Source organism: Lupinus angustifolius, chromosome LG08, assembly GCF_001865875.1.
Source record: "Lupinus angustifolius cultivar Tanjil chromosome LG08, LupAngTanjil_v1.0, whole genome shotgun sequence".
Classification (NCBI taxonomy): domain Eukaryota; kingdom Viridiplantae; phylum Streptophyta; class Magnoliopsida; order Fabales; family Fabaceae; genus Lupinus; species Lupinus angustifolius.
In genome coordinates this window covers 8,739,493-8,763,279 of record NC_032016.1, presented here as the reverse complement: position 1 = coordinate 8,763,279, position 23,787 = coordinate 8,739,493, and the positions used below count along the sequence as shown (strand labels likewise).

At 32.6% G+C, this 23,787-nt stretch overlaps 3 protein-coding genes and 1 non-coding gene across 4 annotated transcripts; all 4 read right to left on the bottom strand.

Moving 5' to 3' along the window:
- LOC109353480 (cullin-1-like) lies at positions 594-6,537 on the bottom strand. The gene is made up of 20 exons (XM_019595774.1): positions 6,414-6,537; positions 5,935-6,070; positions 5,514-5,613; positions 5,192-5,377; positions 5,001-5,048; positions 4,717-4,920; positions 4,554-4,631; positions 4,060-4,149; positions 3,424-3,504; positions 3,252-3,311; positions 2,689-2,718; positions 2,521-2,607; positions 2,269-2,418; positions 2,134-2,189; positions 1,928-2,048; positions 1,672-1,833; positions 1,402-1,545; positions 1,089-1,307; positions 808-975; positions 594-726 (listed from the first exon to the last, which is right to left on the bottom strand). The coding sequence occupies exons 2-20, from the start codon at positions 6,063-6,065 to the stop codon at positions 625-627; spliced, it is 2,217 nt and encodes a 738-aa protein (XP_019451319.1). The 5' UTR covers positions 6,066-6,070; positions 6,414-6,537; the 3' UTR covers positions 594-624.
- On the bottom strand, positions 9,397-13,036 carry LOC109353877 (potassium transporter 5-like). The gene is made up of 9 exons (XM_019596238.1): positions 12,881-13,036; positions 12,498-12,723; positions 12,107-12,343; positions 11,820-11,870; positions 11,284-11,544; positions 10,900-11,067; positions 10,402-10,656; positions 9,845-10,310; positions 9,397-9,787 (listed from the first exon to the last, which is right to left on the bottom strand). The coding sequence occupies exons 1-9, from the start codon at positions 13,034-13,036 to the stop codon at positions 9,397-9,399; spliced, it is 2,211 nt and encodes a 736-aa protein (XP_019451783.1).
- Positions 17,045-21,232, bottom strand: LOC109354516 (potassium transporter 5-like). Its single transcript, XM_019597087.1, has 8 exons — positions 21,047-21,232; positions 20,739-20,964; positions 19,801-20,052; positions 19,512-19,562; positions 18,999-19,259; positions 18,732-18,899; positions 18,175-18,429; positions 17,045-18,083 (listed from the first exon to the last, which is right to left on the bottom strand). The coding sequence occupies exons 1-8, from the start codon at positions 21,221-21,223 to the stop codon at positions 17,170-17,172; spliced, it is 2,304 nt and encodes a 767-aa protein (XP_019452632.1). The 5' UTR covers positions 21,224-21,232; the 3' UTR covers positions 17,045-17,169.
- On the bottom strand, positions 22,988-23,058 carry TRNAG-CCC. Its single transcript has one exon. It is a non-coding gene; the product is annotated as a tRNA-Gly (tRNA).

The window sequence follows — 23,787 nt, the reverse complement described above, 5'->3', positions numbered from 1 at the left end:
ACTTTATGGTTGACAAAGTTATTTGAATTAAATTATGAACAACTATCCTATAAAAATATAGATTCTTTCACCTTTAGTAAACAATTTGGAGACAAATGTATTTATATATTTTATTTGGTAATATTTTATTAGTTACCTGTACAAGCTTTAAAAGTAGCAATTCCCAGCAAGTAGATTAGCATTACTCCACAATAAGATGCCAACAAAGATTATGGATGTTAATAGTGACATACTTGAGTTATTTATATAAGTTGCCTAGTTTTATCTATTTCTAATCAGATGACCTTATTGTTAATACTGTCTGCGATACACAAATCTAGTTTACAGCTATTTGCGAGCACTTTCACCTCTTCCTCAATTAGGTAAGAATATCTCCAACCATTTAATATTGAAGTTGTATTATGTGTCTCTAATTAAGTAACTTCATTTCTGATACCTGTTTGAATTTAAAAATACGCCATATTCTATTCAGCTCAGTCCCCCTTTCGAAACCTGACTGCTCATTATTTACAGGTATGTGTAATCATAAAAGGTAAGGGTATATTTCTGAATCTAATTCCAAAAAATCAGCACTTGTGATTTGCACGGTGACCACTATTATTATTATACATGAGTTGGTTCTCTCTAAGCCAGATACCTGAAGGTATTCTGGTTATCCTTGTCCCTTTCCAGATAGTCCCTACTGATGAGATCTTCAATGCGCTTCTTGATTGCTTTAATATCAGGCTACAATCCAATTACGACACAAATTAAAATACTACTGAAGTTCATTAAATCATTCAACAATCAAATACAAGCATATTATACCTTGAACATGCGGCTCAACTGCTCAACACAGTCCACAACTAATTGTTGATGACCCAATACCTTCCGACTCTTCATAATGCGCACAATTGCGGCATCGATAGCATACCGCCTATCCTTGTCAACATCTTCAATTACCTTCCTCCTCTCATCAACAACTGGCAGAGGAATCTTTCATAAAAAAAGTATGTCGGGTCTTGTTATCATTTAACTAAGCCAACAAAAAGAAAGAAACGTAGACGATAAATTTTCCAAATCAAATAGGATGACTACACTAGACAGACCTTGATCCTCCTCATTCTGTCAGAAAATTTGGAGTTGAACTGGAATGTGTCATTTGGAGAGATGGTTTTTGTGTTGGGCTCCTTTTTAAGTATCTTATATTTTGCGCATGACAGGGAATGGAGTAACCTAACCAGGTCTTCATTGGTCAAGTTCAGCTGAGTCATAATCTCTGAATAGCTCAATCTATCGGCAGTGTTGAATAGCAGTAGGGCAGCAGCCTGTAAAACACAATTTTCGTAACCATGTCAGTTCATAATATACGACCAGAATTCTCAAAATAATAAGAGGAAGGATGTGGGGTAAGGGAATTACCTGATATGTTGACACAATTAGTTCAATGGTTTTTGGCTCAAACTTGCCATTGATGTTGCATGTACCCAGTGAGTATATCCATGAAAGTTTTCTATGGTTTGCTGTTGATTCATAAAAATCCTTAAAAACTTCCACACATTTGACCTGAAACAACATATTAACATATAATATAATGCCTTCCCCAGATTTTTCACCAATTATTTTGAAGAAGAAAAATAAGACTGGAAAGTTGAAGTGTTGAACTAAGAACAATCTCCAGTATGTTCTTACCATCTCTGGAGGGAGCTTGAGATCAAATGACTTATAACTTGGCCAAAATCCGGTGGTAAGAACATTAACTGTCAAGTCCATCCCAAGATTTACATGCTGGTTATCACGGAGATAGTTTTCAAAGCCGGTCTGCTTATCCCTGGCCAATGTCAAATCCACAACCTACAAGATAATTTTATATTTCAGGTAAAGCCTCAAATTACTTATTAAAAAAGAAGACAACTAAAAATTTAGTTAGGCGACAAAATCAACTGACCATTCCCTCCATCTTCGATGTGAACTGTCCACCACACTGTTGCTTTAGCTTAGTTAAAATATTCTTTTCATGATCCTCGTTTGCACTCCGGTCAAATAGTAATCTGCGGGCGAGTTTCTTCCTGCAATTATAAAAGGTAAAAAGAATTTTGTCACACTATAATTTGGGGCCTGAAACAAATAGAATTAATGACCATAAAAAATGACCTGTAAAATTCTGCAAAAAGGTCCTTATCACTGATATATGCAAGAAGCTTGACAACCTGCAGAGATTGAAAAAATAAATATCGGCAACACAAATCACAGTGATTCAAAATCTGATGAATAAAACCTAAAAACCACCTTATCAAGAGTTTCATCAATTGCTTCATCACTCAGCTTCTCACTTCCACCCTTTTTAAGGAGATTATCACAGAATGTAGCTAATAGCTCCGCACTGGAACAGCCAGCAACAGTTTTATTGCAGAATACCTCAAACGCCTCCTTTAGTGACTGTTAAAACACCAAAAATATATCACTTAATAATTATGTTGTTATACTATTTAATAGGCATATGTTGCTCAAATGAACTAAAATATCACAACTGCCACAAACCTTGTGGAACATTGTATGATTCATATAGCAAACATTAACATATGCCATATACTTGTCATGGAGCTCTATGAATTTTCTGATAAGGACCTGCATTATCACATATTAACCTTACTTCCAGCTGTCACTACAACTAAAAGTTTAAAAACAAGAAAATATGTGGCGACTAACTTGTTCTTGGTTGGCAGACCCATTTGCAGTCTACAGAAAAGAAAAAGAAATAATGTCAGAAATTAGCAACAATTCACTGCTTTAGTCAGATTGAGATGCAATAATGGCTACAGAATCTTTAGCACAAGACAGTGCCTAGATGGTAAGTAGTATAATCACACTGGCCATTGTTCAGCATGCAGTATGGAGCAATCGAAAGAAACAGGGTGGAAAAGACAAAAAAAACTAAAAAAACAACCTTCCAAGGGGTCTAAGTAGGCTCATAGTTGGCTTGAAATGAGCAAAAAATAAAGATGTTTCTATTACCCATATAAAAGACGCTAAAAGCCCATTTCAACATATATTGTATATTTAAACTAGTTTGAAAAAACAATTGCTCGTACTAGCACATCTTTATTTGTATTTAAATACCTTAGTAAATCAATGTTGCACAAAATGTCAAAAACATGATTCAAGTGGTAACCAGCTCCAAAATTATTGAAATAATAATAATGACAATCAATCCACAATAGGCTGGGATGAAAGCACCAAGTAACATAGTTTAAGCATAAAATACTATTAACCTGATTGCTAGCAGCTTCTTCAGCATGTTGAACCAATGCTACACCCTCAGCTGTAATATGCTGCAACCAGAAAGACACCAATAATGACAACAAGGCAAAAAGATTAAAAATAACCACATACATTTTAATCACATGAATAATTGGATAGTTATCAAACACCAAAGAAACCAACCTTCTTGAATATATTGGCAATAGGTTCCAAGCCTCTAGGTATTTTATGGTAAAGTTTAAACATCCTAGAGAGATCTTCCACCTACACATGACACAAATCAAGTCATCAAGATAGTTAACAAAAAGCTCAAGACCATGAGTATAATGATTAAGAGCCCATTAGGATAACATTGCAAAAGAATTTATTTTAAGTTGAGTTTTATCAAGGTATTATAAAGTAGAGCCACTTTTGAGACTTAATTGCATGGGTATTTTTGCAACCTTACCGGGTGAGCCTGTTAAATCATTGTTTTTTGGTAGTGTTAATCATGGGGATCTTGTTGAAAATATATAAGGGCTTACCATCTATACCTGATTCTCAGAAAGGTGAAGGGACTCAAAGGTTGGTTTTTACATTTTTACTGTATCCAAAACACAGACCACAAAGCAGACCAGCATTTTACTCCCTGGTTGCCCACATGTGCAACAGTGCAAGATGTGGCTATGGCTTAATTCCTAGCCAATGCACTCCCACCATGTCCGCCTCCCCTTGGGGCCCCAATGTGATCTTCCCCTTGGGGCCCACCCCCAATAGTGGTGGCCACCATGAACCCAACAAAAAAGGCAGTCAAACGGAAGTAACGACACAGTCAAGTACCTTATCATCTCTAAGCAAGGCATGGCAGCCGGAATGCTCCTTATCAAGTAATTGGTTTGCGTGTGTCATCAGCAACTCATGTTGCACTTTCTAATAAAAGAATGATAATGATTAAAAAATTGAACAGATCCTCAAGTTATAGGAAGAAGTAAATCTAACATAAAACAAGGGGTACAAAGATGAATATTTAGTTATTAGTTCTTGGATCCATTCAACCACTATTTTCAACTAGAAATGTGTCATCCAAATTTACTTGACTATATGTAATAAATATCCCTACGAATTTCATAATATGAATAAATGAACATGTAAATTGTTTCATTTATCACCATAATCAGGCGTAAGTCAACCAAACATAGCAGCCTAGGTTATTAACTTATATGCATTTCATGGTACCTGATGCAGATTTTGAATCATGCAACAAATACCATAGAAATCCAATTCCTAATTGTCTAATGAAAAAAAAATGAAAACAAGCAAACATTTTTACTGACCTCTACCAGTTTCTGCTCAGTGCTAGAGTGCAGGTAATGAGACACTCTATCCCTTTCCCTCTTTAAGCATTCCTCAGCCTGCACAAAATAAAGAGAAAAATGTATTGGAGGAGGGTAACTAGCAAGATAAAGCAATCTAGAGGCACAATGTACAAAGGCTTGCCTTCAGCATATATTCTGGACAGGTGTCAACTTCAATCCAATTTGCAGCCTTACTTTTGTAGTAATCAGCAGTATTGTCAAGCATCTTTAACTCAAAACACTGTTCATAATGATCCATTTGCCCCATACCAATCGCAACAAATATATCAATAATATTTTTCACCAACGATCTGTCAATCTGCTCACCCTCACGTTCTTTATTGATCTGTAACAGGAGGCAATAGTTACTCCAAAAGCCATCACCAGGAAAATATTATAATTCACAATGTGAAGTGATAAACTTACAAGAGCAATCACAGTTTTCTGAACTTTAGCTTGTACCCCCATGAAAACCTGTAATTGACAGAAAGGAGCATCTGGAATAAATTAAACTATACCATACATAAGCTATTGGGGTGACGTTGGGGAGAATAAATAGCATTGCCCTTCAGCTCATAGTTCTAAATAAGAATAGGTAAAATAGATTGCTCACTGACCAAATCTCGGAAACATATATACCCAACTCCACTGAGTGCAGGCAGGGAGCGTCTCATAACAAAGTATCGATCAAGATAATGAAAGAACCGAGAAAGCCACCTGACCATGACTTTATGGTTCGACCATCTTTGTACGAGCTCCTTCAACATGAAAACATGATGCTTCTCTCTGAGAGGTGGCAAAACCTTCAAATCCAATAAGTCAAGAAAGAAGCCTAAGCATCATACTCAACCACTCAATAATGTTGTATAGGATTAAAGCAAAAACAAAAACAGGACAAAGCAGCATTGAGGAAAAAAGAGATGAGGTTAGTTCCTTTACCGTGGATTTAATATATTCAACAAAAACCTCCCTGTATTTTTCATAAAGCTGTTCAGAATAGTCATTAGGCGGCTTCTGAGTGCACATATTATAGATTAATCTATGATGATTAACATTAAGGAAAAAGACTTAAGAATAATATCAACAACTAAGATAAGACTTTAGAATAATATCAACAACTAAGGTGGGTTATGGTGCATGGACGAAAAACAAGTATGTTCTCTTTTGTTCAACCCTTTGAATGGAACCAAAATATTTCTATAATCTTATATCCAGTCTTGTTCCACCTATATAGAACCCAAACATATAAAAGAACTCCTATGTTCTCTTTTAACCTGTGTCTACCATAAGACGCAAGCAATAAAAGGCAATAGAAGCTGAAGCTAGCATTAAAAATAAAAGAAGGCATAAAAAAGGATACGTGTAGAGCATCATATACTCCTCTGAAGAGAAAGGAGCTTCTGGTAACCCTTCCAGAATCCTCTCCAGCTTTGAAATCCCTTTCACCATATAACCCCACCCTTCCTCTAAATCAATTGCCTTACGCTCCATTGTCACTGCATAAGTATCAGAAATCTATAAAAGAAAGCAATGAAATATGAATACAACACGTGACGTAAATGCACATTTCAAATAATAATCATAAAATACAGAATCACACACACGAAAACAAATCAATATCGTAAATTCCAAAACGATCACGTTTCAATGGATTATGATTACGAACAATGCTTTTAAAAAACGATACAAGAAAACGCATATAACAAAGAAATTCCATGAATAAACATAAACCCTAACTGTAACTAATCATATAATAAATCATAATCAACGAAAAGAAACAACAAGTTATTGACGATGAAGTAGCTATCAGTTGAAAAAGAAATCGCGACAGTTACGTACCAAAACGAATGAAATAAAACGATGCGGTAGAAATTTTTTCGAACGACGATGAAGTTAAGTGCAGAGAGTGATAGAAGAATGATGAAAACGAATGTAATGATGAATGAACAATGAGGTATTTATATGAGAAACTTAGTGAAGAAGGAAACTGTGGACTGGGATATAAGTATATAATAATGCAATTAATGGTAAAAAAATTTACACTATGATATTATCATTGATTTGTATTACTTTTTTGTTTGAGAGTTGGTGGTAGTGGTGGTTAACAAATCAATGATGAATGACAGTGTAAAAAAACACTTACACTGTTAGTGTATACATATTAATTTTTTTTTTAAGGTGTTTCAGCTTTTTTTCTGATAAAATTAACGATAGCTTGTAAATTATATTCTTTTTATAGATTATAATTGATTATTTTTCCTATTAGATAATAAAATATGGTGTAAGTATGCGTATTTACTATCTAGTATCTTATATATGGTAGACAAATCAATTGGAATACGGTCAAATACCTGAAAAATATATTAAATGATTATTTAATTTAATATAGTAAAGTATGTTATGATCTTTTCCATATCTTAATAATCTCTAAGAATCTGCCACGATTTATTTTCGTGGTAAGGGTTTATTTGATTATTTTGTTAAAAAGGAGTTTTATGAAAAGTATAATCGATGCGATATTAATAAGATAACAATTTATATATCTTTTAAAATCTTTTTTTTGCTTGTTTTTTCCAAATTTAAAGTTGTTCTGACATATTTGCTTCTTTTTTATAACCTTAAAAACCATCAAAGTTACTAATTTTATGCTTAAATTAATTGAGTTGAAAAGAATTTTTTTAATGAAAATTTATTAAGATGAGAGACTTGATTAGTCAAATATCCATATCAAAGTTGAACCAGTCATATCCACCATTCCAAACTAATTTATATAACATTACATAATATCACCTCTATGGTTGCCCAGGTAAATAAAATAAAATTTGATATAAATACCAATACCTTAATTTTTTAGCAGTAGAACTTGTGATGTTGATTTTGTTTATGGAGCTAAGGTATGTGATTTACAAACATCTTAATCAAATAGTCTATAAAAAATAATTAAATTAAAAATCTTAAAATCATTATAAAAAATATTGAAACTCGTAAAAAGTTTTGTATTTAACTTTTCCACTTTTATCTCTTGTAATATTTGATCATCATCTTTTGTTTATCGATTTATTTTATCATTATATTGTTATTATTGATGTTTTAATTTTCTATAACAAAATGTAATCTTGTATATCCTCAAAAGTTTGAGAAAAAGAAAGAAGGATGGAAGAAAAAAGAAACAACTCTAACCAAATTCTGGTAGATGCTGTAAATTCCATAATTTCAATACACAAGTTGTTAAATTGAATGTTACGTCCATATTTTTTTACCCAATGTTAGAATGGCAAGAGTCATGCATGAATAAGAAAGAAAAGATGAACAAGAAAGAAGGAAGAAAAAGATAAAGAATATAGAATCAAAATCTTCATTGAAATGTAACATTTCTCGTTAAATTCACTGAATTAAATGAATAAGAAATAATCTAATGTGACTTATTTATACAAGAGAAAAGAAGAAAAGAAAGCTTGTAAATCAAGTAACTAACACAAACCTAATTAGTTAAATCCTAACTTCGTAACCAACTATCATCTTCAAAAAATATCATCTAATATATCTTTAATATCTCCCTGACTGAAAATTTTCAGCTTGGATTTGAATTGAAGCTTGATTTGAAGTAATAACAACGCTTAACCACGCATAGTATAAGCTATATCATCAAACGCTTAACTATTCATAGCAGAAGTTATATCTTTGCTCAACCACTATGGACATAAGCTACTCATCCAATGCTTAATCATTCATAACAAAAGTTATATCCGAGCTTAACCATCATGGACAGAAGCGAATCAACCATTGATGATGAAAGAGAGAGAATGGATCAGAATCTTGATTCTAATGAGATATTTCAATGATGAATAAGAAAGAGAGGTAAATGATGAAAATAAGAAAATGATATAATCTCGTATAGGATAAATTGGTCATGGTACTTCATTCTTGAAGAGCTTGAGGATATCAAGAAGTTAGCTTATATACTATGTAAGTGCACTTGGTAGAGTTGAGAATGTATGTCATGATGAGGTTCTTGCATGGTTATGTCGTGAATATTTCTTTTTTTCTTTCCTGAGATGAAGAATGTCAACCTAATTATGCATGGAACCATAACACATTTCTTTATGTATGGAATCATCAACACCTTGAACCTCTTCTAATGAAAATAATGAAATCAGAATCAATGAATTATAGGATTTGTTTGGATGAAATTTGGAGGAATATGATGGAGAGAAATCTACTTTTCTCTCTTGGAACTTCTTACATGTTGAAGACTTTGACATATTTTCAATAACTTCTTGCATGTTGAAAACAAGAACAATCAAAGAAGATGGAAGACATAAGCGGAAACACATAATTATCGTTCTGATACCATGTTAAAATGGTAGGAGCCATGCATGAATGAGAAAGAAAAGATGAACAAGAAAGAAGGAAGAAAAAAAGAAAGAAAATAGAATCAAAGCCTCCATTGAAATGTAACATTTCTCATTATTATCATTGAATTGAATAAGAAGTGATCCAATATGACTTATTCATACAAGAGAAAAGAAACATTGTAAAACAAGTAACTAACACGAACCTAATTAGCTAAATCCTAACTTCCTAACCAATTATTATCTTCCAAAGATATCCTCTAATATATTGTGTAATATCATACACATTCTCATATTCTACTTACACAACAATGCATTTCATTTTCTAACTTCAACATGGATAGAAAAATACAAGACCAGACATTACATAGCAACAAGAGCTGCTTTTATTTTAGTATGTTATTGCCAACATGTGAAAGCTATGGCACTAGCTTCCTCAAGTTTGAATCCACTTCTTTTGTTTCTGTTCTTTAAAGTTCATAAGTCATTCCCACTTTAACCATACGCTCATGAGGAATATCAATCACCTTGTCACCCTGTCTCAAATTATTTTTCATAAAATTGTATGCAAAATCTATCAAAATCCTTTTCCCTATTCCAGATCCTTTTCCAGCAATCACTTCACTTTCACCAATCAAATGAACAATCCCTGATCGCGCTGCTTTTTCGATTGCCTCGACTTTTTTTTCAATGGCCTTTTGTACTCTATCATTCTCATCACCCCGACCATCATTTAATGTTTCATCAGCCTTATTATGGGACTCCAAATAGAATTCCTCTGCTATATATGCCTTTAGCTTTGTAACTAGCAAATTCTCGAAAGGGCCATACTCATCGTCGCACAAATCATTGTATCCATATCTAGCAACACATCAGAATACATTGAGTTCTTCATTTCCTACTTTACGAAAAAGGAACCTGTCTTCCAATGGAACTTTGCTAATAGGCAAGGATTTGATTGAAAGAAAAACAAGGTTAGAGTGCAATGCAGGAACATTTGACACATAATGCTTGAAAATTGGAGGGATGCCGTGTACAAGATCGGAATAGAACAAGGCTAGGCCAGGCATTCGGATTAAGTCTGCGCCATTAGCAATCTCCTTAAAATTCTCTGGAGAAATCTTATTTTCCAGCTCATAATTGTATTTCCTTCGGTACACATCGTTCCAAATGTACATGATGGCCATTAGCACGACGGCGAAGGCAAGAGAAAGATACCCTCCTTGGTTGAATTTGTATAGTACCGAGCTTAAATAGATAAGCTCAACAGAACCAATAGTAAGCACATAAGTGATGACCAGAAATATGTTTGTCTTCCATATCACAACCATGATTAGCACAAGCATAGAAGATGTAAGTGTCATGACAAATACCACTGCTATCCCTGTATAGACAAATATTTATCCATTTAGAATTTTCATATAGTCCAAAATTATTTGGTCCTTAAAATTTGAGTGATGAAGAGATTATGGTACCATAGGCATTGCCAATGTTTGTGGTGCTTTTAAATCCAGCAGTGACTGCAACACATGCAATCATGAGAATGAAATTGATCTCCGGGATGTAAACTTGTCCCGCATATTTCGCTGATGTATGTACTATTGTCACACGAGGAAAACATCCAAGTGAAAGGGATTGTTGGATGATGGAGAAAGTTGCAGAGATCATGGCCTGAGAAGCTATAATTGATGCTGCAACAGCAATAACAAACATTGGCCAATACAAAGCATCTGCAAAACATGAAGCCATTAGTAATCAGATTTTGCAACACAAATTTGTTATTACCCCAAAACTGAGTCGTACTGCTGGTCTTCCAACCGAAAATCGGGTCGGTTGAAAGACTGGCTCTGCGACTCTACGTACTAAACTTTTCTATTTTTCATTGATTAACAACATTGACTGGCAACAATTTAGACTAGGCTAGCAAAACATGATCATTATGTTTGGTTACATCTGCAGCTTTAACTTTGTACCTGGTATAGACTTGTAGAAAGTGTCTGAAACAAGATCATTGTGTTTCCGAAGAAAGGAGGCTTGGCCAGTGTAGGCCAATATGAGAGAGGGGTATGTTATACAACACATGCTTAATTGTATTGACGGCACTGTAAAATGTCCAACATCAGCAAATAGTGCTTCAGTTCCTGCAATTTTCACCCACATCATGTCTTAAGCTATGGCCAACAAAAAATGATCAGGATTTGTTGTCTTAAACCATGTCCAAGACCAATAATATTAAATTTTTTAATTGACATGACATATTTTCATTGATCCGGGACATGCTTTAGATACCATTTGGGACAACAAATCATTGTCCAACAAAAAATTAGAAATGATTAGGACCAGTAACAAATATGAACCTGTTACGGACAAAACAACACCACCAAGAGAAATCCAAGCATCTTTCTTATTCCTCTTGAAGTAATCTACTATGTATTTTGGATTTATTGCTTTGAGAACTTTTGGGTCATACTTGATGATATTATACACACCAATGCCTCCAATAAAAGCGAACCATACACATACTATAGGAGCAAAACTATAACCCACTTTATCTGTTCCAAATCTTTGAATCATGAAAAGAAAGATCAAGATAGCTATGGATATCCCAACAATCCGTCCTATACACAGAGAAACAAATTTGTGAAACTCTATTATCATGCAATAATACTTGTTATTGAAAGCAGATCATGAGTAAAATTAAGGAATGATATTTTAACAAATTCTTATATTTTGTTAATGGTAACTATTTCATTTTATCTTCTACTAAAGTGAATCTTCATTTTTGCAAGGATAGTAATTAGTAATAAATCCTTCACTTCTGAGAATTTATGTCTATTTCATGTATTTATAATTTAGTATGCAGTTAATGAATGTAAAGATTGATGAAAACAACCCTCAGTTATTGAAGAATCAGCTTCCTTGATCCCTCCCACTGCTGATAAAACTGCAACCAAATGAAATACATATTATTTATTTCATGTTTGACCCAATGAACATAAAATGATTATGTGGGTTAAAAATCAAGTACTTTACATATATACATTGTAAAAGTTACCATCTGAATTCATTATTAGTTTGTTAATCATATTAGATCTTTAATAAGAATTAATACACGAGGGTGATAAAAAAATTATACTGATATTGCATAGATATTAAAGTGATATGAAGAGAATAATTAACCGGAAATGCAAGGAGTGAGAACACCATCTCCAATGACCATAGAAGTGCCAAGCATGGTAATGAGCAAGAGAAATAGCTTTGCAAATTCACTGTTCTCAAGCTTAGACTTAAGCCAATGGCTACTATTAGGATAATCAAGTTGATAATTAGACACTTCTGCATCTTCACTTTGTTGATTTGGAAGAAGTCCCACTTTTGCGGAACGACATATCTTCGAGTATAAAGCGAATGTCCCTCCTAATAAATGTTTAATATAGAATTATAATCACTATTATTGCAAACTTTTCTAAATCCACCATAATAGCACACAACATTTCCTCATGCATGCTTTATTACTGTCCAATCTATCCATTTGTAGTAACTTTAAGAACAATAATAAAAAATGACTTACCATCGCCATTATCATTAGCCTTTAAGACGATGAAGACGTACTTAATAAGAGTAACAAGAGTGATGGTATAAAAGATCAAAGAAAGAACACCCAAAATGTCATCATTGTTGTTTATGCCATTGGTGAAGGTACTTGCATAAACATATAAAGGTGATGTTCCTATGTCCCCATACACAATTCCCATGCTTTGAAACGCTAGATGCAAAATCACCGATGTTATTGGACCCTATACCAATCATTATAATAATTATATATATAAGAACACAGAACCAAAAACTCAACATTGGTGAATCATAAAAATGTAAGGGGTGAATCATTTAGGCATAAGAAGTAGTGAATTGAAATTTGTAATGATAATAAATTAGAAAATGTATAAGACAAACTTTAGAAGCATGACTGGAACCAGGGAAGGTGCGTGATTCCATGTCAAGAGAATCATGTCTTATCAACTTTTGTCGTGAAGTATTATTATTCACATTCTTCTGCTCTATATTTTCATTGCTTTCATTGATTTCCACAATCCCTATTTTTGAAGACATTTTTATGGCTTCACTAGTGTATAAACGTTCTACGACCTATTTAGTGCTTCCTCTTTCTCACACAAATTATACTTGGTGAAAGATGATATATGAAGAGTTGTATATATATAGGAAAAGAAGACAGTATACTACGCTAAGAAAATTGTGCAAACCAATCAAGTGTTTGATAATTGAATTTACTAAGAAAAAACATTGTTGAGGTAACCACTACTTCAGTGTTTGACCATTTCTTATAGATGGTGCCTAAGTCACTTTAAGCCTCTATTTGTTTGAGGTGAAATAGGGTGGAGAGAAGAGGTGAGAGAGAAAATGAAGAGAAAATATAATATTAATATATATTTAATTCTTGTTTCACTTTTTGACCAATGAAAGACAAGAAATACACAAAGTGATACAAACTTTGGAAAAGAAGATGTGAGTTTTAAGATATGGAAAAAGATCGGATGTCTTTATTTTTGTCTTATTTCATGTCTCGATCCATTGAAAAAATGACACTTAATTAAAAAGAAAAAAATTTAAAAACATAAAATAATATATTTATATTACTTGGATAAATCTCGTTAGTTAGGGACATGTGAACACACTCATTTTAAAATAGATGATCCACATCCTAAAAATATAAGGGATTCCTAAACCTACTAAAGACCATACTTGGTTGGGTGAAATTTATTGGACATAATTGTTATGGGTCACCACTATAATGATTGTGCTGGTTATGATTCCCTCTTATAAATTATTATTTTTGGTACAATGGAAGAATAAAAAAACAAAAGCTAGAGCATAGAGATTAGATCCATCTGTAAGATGATTAGGGTTCTCACTAGTGGAGTATCCCAAAGTATAATTGAACCCTGAAAGTCTAAACTAAGTTTAGCCATGAAATCTATCAACTTATTACCCTCTCGAAAGATATGCTTGATATGAACATCCCAACTCCTTAAAAGCAAAACACTAATGTTATAAGTAATTTGAGATAAATATCGCAAGTTATTATGAGTCTTTTTCGAAACAATATGGATTGCTTCAGGACAGTCACTTTCTAGTATAATCAAACGATGCCCTTGATCCCAAGCTAGTCGTAGACCATGCTCTATTGCAAGAAGTTATGATAGGATTGAAGTCCCTGATCCAAAACTTGCAGAGAAACCTGAAAGTCATTGTCCATCATGATTCCAGATAATGCCATCCCCTCCAATGTGTTGACTATGGATGTTATAACTACCATCTACATTAAGTTTTACCCTACCAAATTCTGGCCGACACCACTGGATAGTAGACATAGAAACTTCATTGGAAAATGTATCATCAGAAAACCAATCTCTAATAAAGTCATGATGGACATTTTTGGCAACATAAGATATGTTTGAAGAAGTATTGTCAAAAATATTATGATTACGCTATCGCCAAGCCCACCATAAAGCAACCATAAAAAGGTTTCTATTACGCAAATTGATATTATCCAATAACGAAGACATAAAGGAATGATTAACCCAAAAACTATAATTGATATAACCCAAACGATGCCATAAGAGCCTAGAGTTCCTGCAATCTCTGAATGTATGGAGAAGATCTTTGATTGCATTATTACATCGACTACACAAGAGAGAATCCACCAAATTCCTCCTGAAATGGAAAAAGTTTGTAGATAAAGACTGGTGACAAGAAAGCCAACACAAAAACTTAACTTTCTTAGGGACATGCAATCTCCACAACCAACTCTAGTGAGTAAGGGAAGTCAGACCATCATCAATACTCCTTATCCACCAATAACCTGAACTTGCAGAGTAGCACCTATAGCACTAGCCTCCCAGATTTAAGAGTCATAGGTGTTAAAAATTACCGGAAATAGAATTGATGTAATAGTGTCCTTCACATGAATAGGAAGTAAAGTATAAGTAGATGAAAAATCTCATGAACCATTTTCCCATAAATTCAACTGCAAATTAAATATTTAATATAAAATAATATATTTGTCATTTATAACGTACAAACTATACGTTGCAAACAATAGGAAAGCAGGTTGACAAACACGACAGTGACTACCAACATATTAGTTATAATAAAACAAAAAGTTATGATATATATTATTCCCAATAAAAAATACAATATAAAGTATAATTAATACAAAAAAATATTCTAATTCTCCAGAATAAAATATATAAAATTTGAATAATTAACATTATAAAATTATGAATCTTGGCTGGCAAGCACGAAGTGCCTGTCACCACTAGTATCTATAATGACTAATTAATAAAGGACATTAAATTATAATAATTTTGAGGAAAGAACATATTTTGTGTGGTGTACATTTTGTACGAGTGTAATGTTACAATATAAAGATTTATACCCAACTATTACAATACCACTACACTAGCTGGGCTTCTATGATAAGCCACAAGATTCCAATTTATATAATGGCATGCAAACGCATTATGAGATATTGTTATAAATGCGTGAAGTTACTATGTAATGGGGTGAACATGACCTTATCCTATCCGCTCATTTGATTTAACTCTATTATGATTGGGTTTAAATAGGTTTGGGTTTTTAACCTATGTTATTTTATTCCATTAGCCCAAATTGTAGTTTCTATTGGCAAGAAATATCAAAAAGAAAAGGAGAAAGTGAGAGATACTTTTATAGACTTATAGCTCAGTAGTATTGTAAATTTGTAATTTCTGAAATTTGTATGCAAAGTATTAACATGTTATAAAAAGACCTATTAAAGTATTAACATTTTCTTACTTCTGCAATGTTTTTTTTTTGCACTGCCTCATATTTGTAATTCAACTTTAGATATTTAATAGTGTTTTCTGTTTAACCGTAGTAGTATATTATTGTATTAATATTTTACGTCACATTTTAAATTGATTCAGTGAATAGGTTAGAATTTTTCATTTGATGTTTTAGGCATTTGTACATTTATCCATTCATCTTGCTTTGTTGCCTATTTTAGGTTATTGGCAAAGTTCAGGAAGAAACCAAGAGCCGCACTGGTAAGCCTTTTTGACATTTAGAATGGTGTCTGCCATTCTTGTCATTATAAAGGTCCATTTTGTTTTGTTCTTTCTGAATCCAACAATTTCAAAAATTCAAACAAAGATTTGTTTATTTTCTAGATTAGCAAATAAAAATTTCACCCTAATGATCCAGTTATTTTTATGCATATGGTGTGAGTTGCTATTCATGTATCTTTTACAGTTACAAAAAAACTAGAAACTTAGAAAGTTCCTTAATTTATGTAACCTTTTTCAGATCGTAAATCATTATTCCAAAATGTCACCTGATGTGGTCCAAATGCGGTCCCAATCATTATTCCAAAATGCACTTATTGCATGCATATTACCAACATGGTTGTCAAAATCGCGATTTTACGCTAAAGTAAATTTGGCTTGTAAACTTGTACGAGAAAAGATCCTTACATTAACTGAAGTCACAACTTCAGTTGTCCAAAGTCCAAACACAACATAATAACCTGTCAATAATCATTATGTCGAGATTTTGGTTCAAAATTTGAGATTTGATGTCTCACTTATGCCTGATTGTTCCCTCTTCCCATGACAATGAGATTCACTGGTCCGGTCGCGGCTCTAACAAAAAAATGTTTATAAAGATCAGTAGTTAACCTCTGTCTACATCCACTGCCGTTATATCATGAATTCATGATTAAGGCAACAATAATCTCCACTTATCTTAGCTGCTGTAAATTCCATAATTTCAATACACAAGTTGTTAAATGGAATGTTACATCCAAATTTATCACTCAATCCATACACATTCTCATATTCTACTTACACAATTTAAACTTAATGCATATATTGCGCAAAGCCAAATGCATTTCAATTTCTGACTTAAACATAGATAGGAAAATACAAAACACTATATTACATAGCAACAAGAGCTGTTTTTATTTTAGTATGTTATTGCCACCATGAGAAAGCTATGGCACTAGCTTCCTCAAGTTTGAATCCACTTCTTTAATTTTTGTTCTTTAAGCGTTGTCTGTGAGTTAAATTTTGGAGGGGAAATGAGAGAAATGGAAGGCTTGAGAGTTATGGAATACACATGTGAGATGACTCTAAAGTCTTTATTTTCCTTTCTTTCTCCTCCAAAATTCAACTCGCAAATAGGGTCTAAAGTTCATAAGTCATTCCCACTTTAACCATACGTTCATGAGGAATATCAAACACCTTGTCACTTTGTCTCAAATTATTTTTCATAAAATTGTATGCACAATCTATCAAAATCTTTTTCCCTATGCCAGATCCTTTTCCAGCAATCACTTCACTTTCACCAATCAAATGAACAATCCCTGCTCGCGCTGCTTTTTCGATTGCCTCAACTTGTTTTTCAATGGCCTTTTGTACTCCATCATTCTCATCACCCCAACCATCATTTAATGTTTCATCAGGCTTATTATGGGACTCCAAATACATTTCCTCTGCTATATATGCCTTTAGCCTTGTAACTAGCAAATTCTCGAAAGGGCCATGCTCATCGTCGCGCAAATCATTGTATCCATATCTAGCAACACATCGGAATACATTGAGTTCTTCGTGTCCTACTTTACGAAAAAGGAACCTGTCTTCCAATGGAACTTTGCTAATAGGCAAAGATTTGATGGAAAGAAAGACAAGGTTAGAGTGCAATGCAGGAACATTTGACAGGTAATGCTTGAAAATTGGAGGGATGCCGTGTACAAGCTCGGAATAGAACAAGGCTAGGCCAGGCATTCGGATTAAGTCCGCGCCATTAGCAATCTCCTTAAAATTCTCTGGAGAAATCTTATTTTTCAGCTCATAATTGTACTTCCTTCTGTACACATTGTTCCAAACGTACATGATGGTCATTAGCACCGCGGCGAACGCAAGAGGAAGGTAACCTCCTTGGTCGAATTTGTATAGTACCGAGCTTAAATAGATAAGCTCAACAGAACCAATAGTAAGCACATAAGTGATGACCAGAAATATGTTTGTCTTCCATATCACAATCATGATTATCACAAGCAAAGAAGATGTAAGTGTCATGACAAACACCACTGCTATCCCTGTATAGACAAATATTTATCCATTTAGAATTTTCATATAGTTTAAAATTGTTTGGTCCTTAAAATTTGAGTGATGAAGAGATTATGTTACCATAGGCATTGCCAATGTTTGTGGTGCTTTTAAATCCAGCAGTGACTGCAACACAGGCAATCATGAGAATGAAATTGATCTCTGGAATGTAAACTTGTCCCTCATATTTTGCTGATGTATGTACTATTGTCACACGAGGAAAACATCCAAGTGAAAGGGATTGTTGGATGATGGAGAAAGTTGCAGAGATCATGGCCTGAGAAGCTATGATTGCTGCTGCAACAGCAACAACGAACATTGGCCAAAACAAAGCACCTGCAAAACATTGGTAATCAGCTTTTGTAACACAAATTTGTTTTCTTTTTATTTCATTTTCATTTTGTAATAATGATGTTCAGAACTAGTGTCACAAAACTTAGATGTTAGATCAGTATTACCATCTTTTGTTTGAAGAATCAAAACCCAATTGGCAATTGAGTTAGTTCTCTAATTTATTTGTCATTGCACCAAAACTATGTAACCAAACTTCTCTATTTTCATTGATTAACAACAATTTAGACAAGGCTAACAAAACTTGATCATTATGTTTGGTTACATCTGCAGTTTTAACTTTGTACCTGGTATAGACTTGTAGAAAGTGTCTGAAACAAGATCATTGTGTTTTCGAAGAAAGGAGGCTTGGCCAGTGTAGGCCAATATGAGAGAGGGGTATGTTATACAACACATGCTTAATTGTATTGACGGCACTGTAAAATGTCCAACATCAGCAAATAGTGCTTCAGTTCCTGCAATTTTCACCCACATCATGTCTTAAGCTATGGCCAACAACAAAATCAGAAATGATTAGGACTAATTTACTATTTGTAATGATAACAAATATGAACCTGTTATGGCCAAAACAACACCACCAAGAGAAACCCAAGCATCTTTCTTATTCCTCTTGAAGTAATCTACTATGTATTTTGGATTTATTGCTTTGAGAACTTTTGGGTCATACTTGATGATATTATATACACCAATGCCTCCAATAAAAGCAAACCACACACAAACAATAGGAGCAAAACTATAACCCACTTTATCTGTTCCAAATCTTTGAATCATGAAAAGGCAGATCAAGATAGCTATGGATATTCCAACAATCCGTCCTATACACAGAGAAACAAATTTGTGAAACTATTATCATGCAATAATATTGTTATGCATGTATAATTTAATGAAAACTTGGCTAGAGGGGTTCAAGTTTGAGGATAATAGTGAACTATATTGTTATTCATGTCTATTTCATGTATTCTGTTATTTAGTGCCTAAAGTAGTCATTAACAACATTTAGTGATAATCACAAGTACTTATTATAATTTAGTATACAGTTAATGAATGTAAAGATTGATGAAAACAACCCTCAGTTATTGAAGAATCAGCTTCCTTGATCCCTCCCACTGCTGATAAAACTGCAACCAAATGAAATACATATTATTTATTTCATGTTTGACCCAATGAACATAAAATGATTATGTGGGTTAAAAATCAAGTACTTCATATATATACATTATAAAAGTTACTACTATCTGAGTTCATTATCAGTTTGTTAATCATATTAGCTCTTTAATAAGATTAATACACAAGGGTGATAAAAAAAATATACTGACATTGCATAAATATTAAAGTGATATGAAGAGAATAATTAACCGGAAATGCAGGGAGTGAGAACACCATCCCCAATGACCATAGAAGTGCCAAGCATGGTAATGAGCAACAGAAATAGCTTTGCAAATTCACTGTTCTCAAGCTTAGACTTAAGCCTTGAAGCCATCATCACATGACTACTCTTAGGAAAATTCAATTGATAATTAGACACTTCTGCATCTTCAACTTGTTGATTTGGAAGAAGTCCTACTTTGGCATAACGACATATCTTCGAGTACAAAGCGAATGTTCCTCCTAATAAATGTTTAATATAGAATTATAATCACTATTATTGCAAACTTTTTCTAAATCCACCAGCACGCAACATTTCTTCATGGGTAATTAAACGTTGGTTATAATTGAGTACCGGAAATTTAAAATAATTTGTAAACTTTACTATTATAATTGTAGAAATGAACTTTATTTTTCTAATTTAATATTTAAACTTTTTAGTTATTAGTAATATAGTTCATAGTATGAGTGGTTCCATGACTAGAGTGATGGTCTCAATAATTGAGGTTTGCCTAGTCAACTAGCATTAGAAGATAACTTGTAAGTCTTTGTTGTTATTGAGATCCATTTTTCATATTATCTTCCAAGACAAACAAAAAATCCTCCTCTACAACTCAATTATAAGATACCTATTATATGATCTATTGCAAGCTTTCTCATACTACAAATCGACCATACATTAACAATATTTATATGAATGTTTATTTTCTTATTGCTTCTAAGTTCTTGTTATAATTATAGGATTACTAATGATCATATTTTTTGATGAATGAATTTGGGTATTATATATATTTTCCTTTTAACAATTTATGTAATAGTCTCTACATCGATGCTTACCAAATTATGATATGTCAAAAAATATAATATGAGAAGGTTGAAGATCATGGCATGTTTACAAAATAAATAAATAAAATAAATAAATGACTTACCATCGCCATTATCATTAGCCTTTAAGACAATGAAGACGTACTTAATAAGAGTAATAAGAGTGATGGTATAAAAGATCAAAGAAAGAACACCCAAAATGTCATCGTTGTTATTTATGCCATTGGTGAAGGTACTTGCATAAACATATAAAGGTGATGTTCCTATGTCCCCATACACAATTCCTATGCTTTGAAAAGCTAGATGCATAATCACCGATGTTGTTGGACCCTATAATTAATTATATATATATATATAAGAAGTAGTGAATTGAAATTTGTAATAGTAAAATTAGAAAATGTATAAGACAAACTTTAGAAGCATGGGTGGAACCAGGGAAAGTGCGTGATTCCATGTCAAGAGAATCATGTCTTCTCAACTTTTGTCGTGAAATATTATTCCCAACATTCACCATAGAATGATTAGAAACTTCATCATTCTTCTGCTCTATATATTCATTGATTTCCACAACCGCTACTTTTGAAGACATATTTATGACTTCACTAGTGCTCTCTCTTTCTCACATACAAATTATACTTGGTGAAAGATGATATATGAAGAGTTGTTTATATATAGAAAAGGAATGTACTAGACTAGATTAATAAAATTGTGCAAACCAATTAAGGGTTTGATAATTGAATTTACTAAGAAAAAAACATTGTTGTGGATGACGCCTAACTCGCTAACTTAAGATATTAAGAGATTTCTAAACCTAGTAAAGAACATGGGAATCGATTTTCTCCGGTAATACAGAGATAAATTATCACTTTAGTTTAAAATATATGCATTGATAGTGTAAAGTTTTATACTGTCAACACATCATCTACTATTGATTTGTATTACTTTTGTTCAAAAGTTAATGGTTAATTAATAAATTAACAGTGAATGATTTACTGGTAGTATAAAAAATCATTACATTGTCAGTATATACATGTTAAACCCTTATCATTTTTACTTTTGCACTTAGGAATAAAAAAGTTATTTCATTATATCTTATAGATAAAAATGTAAATTCATATTATTTTTTCTTTTATTTAAGTGTATATCGGAGAAGATTAACTTATACCAGGTCAATAACTTATATTAATTGGACAGAATTGTTATGGGACACCACTAATGATTGGGTTAGTTATGATTCCCTCTTATAAATGATTTGATGGAGTGTAACTAAAAATCAAAATACTAATTTTATTAATTCTATTTCAACCCGATTTAAGAAAAAAAAACTAGAAGAATAAAAATTAATATTATTGAAACCAATCTCATTGAGAAGCTTGTATGTTGTCATCCCTAAAACGGAGAATGTTGAGCGTGGGTTGTGATGTACATGATTGATGACGATATTATACTATGATTGAGTATAAATATAAAGAGGGGCAATTAAAAAAATATGATTCTTCCATTATCAATTTCTTAAACTTTTTAATTCAACTTATTTAACAAAAAAAAATAAGTGTATCCTAGAATAATGGATTTCACTTATTTCATTATTTAAAATGATACAATCATTTTTAGGATTAGTAAATTACATAAGGAATGATATTCTAAATTTGTTAAAATTGACAGCCAAAATATATAAGTTAGCTGGGAAAAAAGTATACACGTAATGGATGATAATATAGAGAATATAATAAGTCAAATCAAAAAATTGTGTCAACATTTTTCTTAAATTATTTATACTAATTGATGCTAATGTAAGATGGATTATCTAAGATGCCTTAGAGAATTAAAAAACATGATTGTTCCACATCAATTCCTTAAACCTTTTGATTCAACTTATTTAACAATAAAAAATAAGTGTATCGTAGAGTAGTGGGTTTCACTTATTTCATTATTTAAAAGGAAAATGATATAGCAACATGTCACAAACAATATTTATTTGCATAAAAAGAATAATACCACGGCAAAGTGTGAAAGAAAGGATTCCTCTATTCTCTTGACTAATGAGGGTTAATTTGAAGATAGTCCAAAGAAAAGAAGAGAACAAACATTTTCAAAAGTGTTTTTTTACATGATTCTCATTAGCATGCTCACATTTAGTATTCATATGGCTTGAGATTAAATATATAATAATTAGTAATTAAATATAATTAATATGTCAAATTTGTACGATATTATTAATTATTTAGAATTCAAATTGTTTTTCTATTGGCTCAAAAAATGATTTAATTATTATTTTTAATTTAAATATATTTTTTCAACCAATCATAAGCGTGGCACATGGCACAATATTACCACTGTAAAAACATTAACATGCGCATCCGGGGAATCGAACCACGGTCAGTACCGTGGGAGGGTACTATGATACCACTACACTAGATGCGCTTCTATGATAAGCCACAACATTCCAAAGTATATATAATAGGTACAAATGGAGCATTATTATGATTGTGACTAGAACCCAACCATACCCTCTTGTTCAATTTAGCCCTATTATGATTGGATCTTAATTGGATCAGGTTTGACCAAGTCTAGATCACTGTTTTATTCCATTAGCCCTATTATAATTGGATCTTAAGTTAATCAGGTTTGATCAGGTCTAGGTCATGTCGTTTTACTCCATTAGCCCAAATTGTAGTTTTCGTTTGCAAGAAATACCAAAAAGAAAAGAAGAAAGTGAGAGATAGGCTTATAGCTCAGTAGTATTATAATTTAGGAAATCTAGATGCAAAGTATTAACATGTTATAAAAAGACTTATTAAAGTGTTAATATTTTCTTACATCTACCGTGTTTGTTTTTTGTTAATTCAAACTTTTTGGTTCAATGCCCACATTTGTTTTACAAGTATAATGCGAGCCATATGCCAATGCTAGTTGTTACCTAAGGTCATATTCTCACATCCTCAAGGCCTACGAGTATAATAATTTTTGGTACTACTAAAATTATCTCCTCAGCTTTTTGGGTAATGAACTAATCTCTTTTGGGGTTTGTGACTACTCCTTCCAACAAATGTAGCTCACGATAATCGAATCCTCAACTTTAGGGATATAGTGGAGCCTTATACTACTAAACTCACACCTTATTAATTTACAAGTATAGTAATTTGACCACAC